The sequence below is a fragment of the Anastrepha obliqua genome, chromosome 1 (assembly GCF_027943255.1).
Source record: "Anastrepha obliqua isolate idAnaObli1 chromosome 1, idAnaObli1_1.0, whole genome shotgun sequence".
Lineage (NCBI taxonomy): Eukaryota > Metazoa > Arthropoda > Insecta > Diptera > Tephritidae > Anastrepha > Anastrepha obliqua.
The window spans coordinates 130,964,390-130,970,348 of NC_072892.1; the positions used below are offsets into that span (position 1 = coordinate 130,964,390).

General features: G+C 41.0%; 1 protein-coding gene across 1 annotated transcript; it reads left to right on the forward strand.

The window, feature by feature from the left end:
- The first annotated feature begins 1,716 nt into the window (after positions 1-1,716).
- Positions 1,717-3,426, forward strand: LOC129236114 (uncharacterized). The gene is made up of 2 exons (XM_054870321.1): positions 1,717-2,184; positions 2,250-3,426. The coding sequence occupies exons 1-2, from the start codon at positions 1,831-1,833 to the stop codon at positions 3,273-3,275; spliced, it is 1,380 nt and encodes a 459-aa protein (XP_054726296.1). The 5' UTR covers positions 1,717-1,830; the 3' UTR covers positions 3,276-3,426.
- Positions 3,427-5,959: the final 2,533 nt, after the last annotated feature.

Sequence of the window (5,959 nt, forward strand, 5' to 3'; positions counted from 1 at the left end):
CATAATTTACATCTAATGCGAGTAATCAATTAAAAGTAATCGTGGCGTTTTACAAAATCAATTGTTTTTTTTTTTCTGAAGGCAAGTTGCACTAGTGCTATGTCCATTCAACAACAACCATTCCTCGTTTATGTTGTTAGTGTGTGTCGGCAGAAGGAAGTTACTTTATCACAAAAAAGTGAATTGGGAATTGGGTATTTTAATAGGTTTTTCCCCCATCTGCAATACATGCACTGTTGGAAAATATAATAGAAACAAATATTTTCATGTCCGAACAAACTCCGGAAATTCTCAAACTATTAACACAAATTAAGAAAATAAAAACATCTCTTCCAAATATTCTACTACAACCTTCATTTCGTTCATTCGTTTAAGAAAGATGCGACAGAGTCCACAGTAGAGGAGAGAGTAGGCAATTTGTGGTGCGCCTCTATTAGCCAAAGAATCTTTTAGCCAATCACCAAAGAACCCCATTCTCTTACCACTGCCCGACAATTCAAATAGGTTGCCGATCCAATTTTGTATCGATGGATGTGTGTCAATTGATTTTACTAGATCACTGCTTCGGTCAGTGGACCTAACTTTCGTGCAGTCATAAAAGCCGTTCGAGAAAGAATTCCACTTAGTAAGCAGAAAATCATGTATAGGAAATGTATCGAACAGATCCATGTCAAGTCTAATTAGAGAAGATCGCCCCATGAAAGCCTTCCGGCGCTCAACTGGTCATCTTTTGACAACGCGCTTGAAAAAAATTCGATTCGACAGATGCAAACAGCTCTTTGGTGGCATGCGGTCAATGCCCGTGAAAATATAATTTTCGCGGGCGAGAAAATGTTCACTGTTGAAAAAGATTTTAATAAGCAAAACTACAAAATCTAGGACAAAACTTCTAAAGAGGCACATTTTTTGCCTTGTTCCAAGGGTTCAGCATGGCCACCATCCAGCCTCCGTAATGGTGTGGCTGGGAGTGTCTTGTAAAAGCGTTACATCTGTTTATTTGTGTGAAAAAGGGGTTAAGACTGGGGCAAAAGTGTACTAGGAGGATATGTTAGGGGGCATGGTGAAGCAGTTGAGCAGTACTCTCTTCAATGGTGAGCTTTGGATCTTCCAGCAAGATTCCGCTCCAGCCCTTAAGGCAAAAACTACCCAGGAGTCGCTAAAAACAAGATTGGCCGTCTGGAAGTCGAGATCTGAATCCATTGGACTACAGTTTGTGGTCAGAATTGGAGAAGATGGCCTGTCGAAGGTGTCACAGATATTTGGAGAGTCTCAAACAATATTTGGTTCAGGCAGCCACGTCGCTGGAAACCGTGCGTGCTGCAATAGCTGAATGGCCTAATCGTTTGAAGATTTGTGTAAAAGCAAATGGTGACCATTTTGAATGGAAATATATATTTTTTAAATATTTTTATGATTAAATAAAACTCACTTCATTAAAAAAAGTATTATAATTTCATATCTATAACGGACTTAACTTGTAACAGAACTTATGGCAAGTCTAAGTGCATACATGAGATCATGGAATAGGATGTAATTAACATTTAGTTCACTTTATATTTTGTCATTCGTTTTTTGTATTATTTGTCTGGCAGAAAAACTCTCCAATCTACCCGCAAACCTGCACGCACACATATTTACATATTATATTACAGTTTGAAAAACCCTTCATTGCCTTTGAAGCTTTAATGCAAATGACATGAAAATATTTGAACAAATTTTTTTGATACAAAAAGAAAAAATCAACTTCAAAATATTTTTGCTCACATTTACATGTCTCTCGTATAATTTTATTTGCAAATACAATCCCAAAAAAAAAAAAACATAAAAACAATGAAGTCGCAAAGATTTCTTACAAATTATAAGTGCGAATGTTACGGCCGCATATTTTGCAGTTGTGCTCACAAGACCGACGAGACCACGCTCTTCATGGACAACGTGTACGATGTTGGCGAGACACTGGCAGAGGTCATGATCATCTGCGGCATTCACCAGGCCAAAGCGAAGGCGGCCATCGATGTGATCGTATACTCCTTCATTCATTATGACGAGATCAGGCATCGCATTGACACAGTGCCGCGTAAAAGACTCTGTAAAGAGGATCTCATACACGACCTTGGACGCAAGTGTCTGATGACTCGTATGGAGGCGCAGCTCACCTACTCCATCATTAAGCGTGCTTTCAAGGTAAATGGCTTGACACATATTTTTTTCAATAATAATCGCATCCCCTCCACTTCCTCTACCATTAGGCTTTCTATCACGGTACCAAGGAAGGAGGCATTCGTAATAATCTAATGGAAAAACAATTGGTGCACTCGCAGGAATGTTTGTGGGTACATGCGGCCAAGCGCACGGCCCAAATTTTTGCCAGCTACGAAGGCATGTTCTTTACCGCCCAAAAGAATTATGAATCCCAGATCAAGTGCGTGTATAAGAAACTCTATGATCGTATGCAACAACGCTCCACTCCGCCTGTCGTCAATCAATGCTCATGTGACGAATGCGTAAAGCGAACAGTAGTGGAGTTGACTAAACCATCCAAGAGCATGTACAGTTTACACAATCAGATCACAGAGTCTAATGGAGTCGATAACGCATTACCCGTTGTAAAGAGTGTCGAACAAGGCGAGGAGTGTGAATTGGGTGCGTCCACTATTACTTCCAGTGGCAATACAGTGTCGAGTACCACACTAAATTTGCCACGTTGCTATGTATGCCATTGTCCAAAATTGATGTGCGATTGTGACGTCGACAGGGTGACGGGAGTTGCGAGTGCCGAGTGCGGTCAAGGGCCATACAAGTGTCAATGGGTACGTATGGATGAGTACGATGAAGAATTGAAAAAAACATGTTTCGAAGTGCCCGAAGATCATGAGTGTCCAATCGATTGTTATGGCGAGAATGCTATTTGCGATCCGGAATGTGAATGCGATTGTGAAAGTTGTGAATGCCGCCCAGAAGAATCATCCGACTATGACGAAGTTGAAACGATGGAGGAGAAAGGTGAAGAGGAAGAACAGATGTTCAATGAACCGACTACCTCTACGATATGTAACATATCGGGCCATAATTTACCGCTTGCTGCTTATGATGATTGTAGAGTACCTAAGCCACATGTGGTTGAAGAGGAGTCTGGCCCACCGACAACTATCGCAACGGTAGTAGGCCATAGAAAGGTGGCGAGTCTCACCACCACTGATCTAGAAGTAAGGGAGGAGGAGGAGGGAGAAAGTGAAGGCGAGAAAATCAATAAGATTTTGGGATCAATGCTATAAATTTTCAGTATTCACAGTTCGCTTTAGAAGGGCACAAAATCATGTTTTGTTTCTTTTTTGATTTAAATCTATTGCAATTATATCAAATGTGAAGAAAAATTTCTTATGAAATAGTAATTATTAAAAACTAGCAAGATTTTCGAACCTATAAAACAAACGACTTATGGAAGATTGGGGCTCAAGTAAAAAGAAACCAAATGATACATATTTCAGAGTAATTGCCCTTATATTTATAATTTTTTTATAAGAAAAGAGATGAACAAATATGGCCGGCCGCCGTAGCCGAATGGGTTGGTGCGTAACTAACATTCAGAGTACGTAGATTCGAATCTCCGTGCACGAAACACTAAAATGAAGAACACATTTTTTCTAATAGCTGTCGCCCCTCGGCAGGCAATGGCAAGCCTCCGAGTGTATTTCTGCCATGAAAAAGCTCCTCATAAAAATATCTGCCGTTCGGAGTCGGCTTGAAACTGTAGGTCCCTCCATTTGTGGAACAACATCAAGACACTCGCCACACATAGGAGGAGGATCTCGGCCAAACACCTAACAGAAGCGTACGCGCCAACTAGTTGTATTCCAACGGCAGCTGGTTTTCCTGATGGGCTTTTTATGCCAGAAATGCCTTTGTAGATATTAGCACGAATTTTCTATCACGATCTCTATCATTACGGATGTCCTCCACAAAATAGTTGCCGACATTAAGGCGCATTGATGAGTGCATACCCAAAATTCGAATATGCGGGAGATTTCTCAACGTCTTATTTAGGTCTGCGCTCTGATGGAAACATACATAGATTGACGTAACCATGACGATGTTTTACGAAGACAATGAACCAAAATTTTAATGTCAAAAATTGTAACCAAGAGATTTTTGATCGAATAGCCAGAAATTCGAACCTTTTCGAATGAACTGAATCACGTCAGTTTCAATTAAAAACGTGGTGGGCGGTATTACCAAACACCTGAGTAAGAGTATTCATAAACCTACGGGGCTGCTTCGTAGTCAAAAAAATAAATCGATTGCGCTATGATAGATGGATGGCACGCTTAGGTTAGGTTAGGTTTTGGTGGCAGTCGGCTTAGAGTAGCGAATTCACTTAGGCCATGTAGGTACGGCCGTGCAACCCGGGAATCTTATTGTTTATTTATAATGGGACCATTTAAACGCTCTTTTGAATCGTAGGATGGGTCTTACCCCAACACCGGATAGTTCCGTAAGAGAGTCAAAATAGTATTCTAACAACTTTGTTTTTCTCCTAGCTAAAACTAGACAATTACAGAGTAAGTGTTCTACTGTTTCTTCCTCTTCCTCGTCTCTACAACTTCTGCAGTATTCATGAGAAAATACTCCGAGCCTAGGAGAGTGCTTACCTAACAGCCAATGACCGGTAACACAAGCCACCACCGTCGGGATGTTTTCTCTTGTGAGGTTAAGCAATTCACCTGACCTTTTCCTATTTATTTGCGGCGAAATTAGTCTGGTTGTAGCACAAGTATTTGCTTCTCTTCCTGACCTATTGGCTTCTTGGTGAATATTATTTTTTATCCTTAATTTGCAAGTTGCCATAGGAATTTCGATATTCTCTCTGTTTTCAAGCAGTGGAACATTAGTACCATTTTTGGCTAGCTCATCGGCCTTGCAATTTCCTTCAATACCACTGTATACCAGAATCCCGTAATCCCTATAAGGCCATTGATTTTCCATGGCCCGCTTCCAATGTTTTAGTTTGTATACGAGCCGAAGACCTCACATTGACTCGAATCATTAGGTAATGACGTGTATTTTGCCTACAACAAAGGCAACAAAGAAACCACAACTACAATACAACTACTGGACTAGACAGTTTACAAGCAGGCATTGAACGGCATTCATCGGGAGTCTCTCACCACCTTCCTAAACACCCGATCCACGAATACCGTGATCGGAGACCAACCACAACCCATCGTAGACGAAGATCTTCAACTGCCTCGTGAGATCCGCGCATTTACGCTCGGGATCTTGTAGCAGGTTGAACTCCTACCTATCCAGAATCGACCCTGATATACACAATATATGTATGTCCAGCATGTGAAGGTACCCCCCACGATACTAATCACCTATTCACAAACCACTCACCTGACAGCCGTCTCCTCTGTGCCCAACCTGTCGAAATTGCATGTTTCCTTGGCCTGCTGAGATAGACAATGTCGGTTGCTGACTACACCGTACTAACAAGGTTTGATTAACTGCTATGGCAACAAATAAGCCCTACTCAACTCATCCTGATAATCCTATATCATTAATTTAATTGTATACTTTAGGATGATGTTAGGGAAGGCGGCCGCTAAGGCCTTGAGATATCATCTTTTGGTACTACAGCTCTTTATGAGCTGGAGCCTGCTGCACGTGCGACCTCCATGCATCTCGATCGCTTGCTACTTTTTTCCAAGTTGATTGATGTCTTCCTCAAGTTCGTTGTTCCGCCTCTTCCTCTTGCTCTAATGTTGAACGCTCTTGCATAATTTTCTTCTCTGAGCTACTATCCTCTATATTGGCTTAACAAGTCCTTGTATATCTGAAGTAAGTCAAGATCGCTTGACCGGTCTATTTCCACAACTTCCATTTGTCATTTGTCCTTAAAAAATCTGGCAGGTCCAAGTGTTATTAAATATCTAGATATGTACATCCTTAAAATATATAC

Bases quoted from the DNA above. Each gene is read 5' to 3' on its own strand.
- LOC129236114 (XM_054870321.1), top strand. From the start codon at position 1,831: ATGAAGTCGCAAAGATTTCTTACAAATTATAAGTGCGAATGTTACGGC. The intron at 2,185-2,249 runs GTAAATGGCTTG...CTCTACCATTAG, and splicing joins TCATTAAGCGTGCTTTCAAG to GCTTTCTATCACGGTACCAA.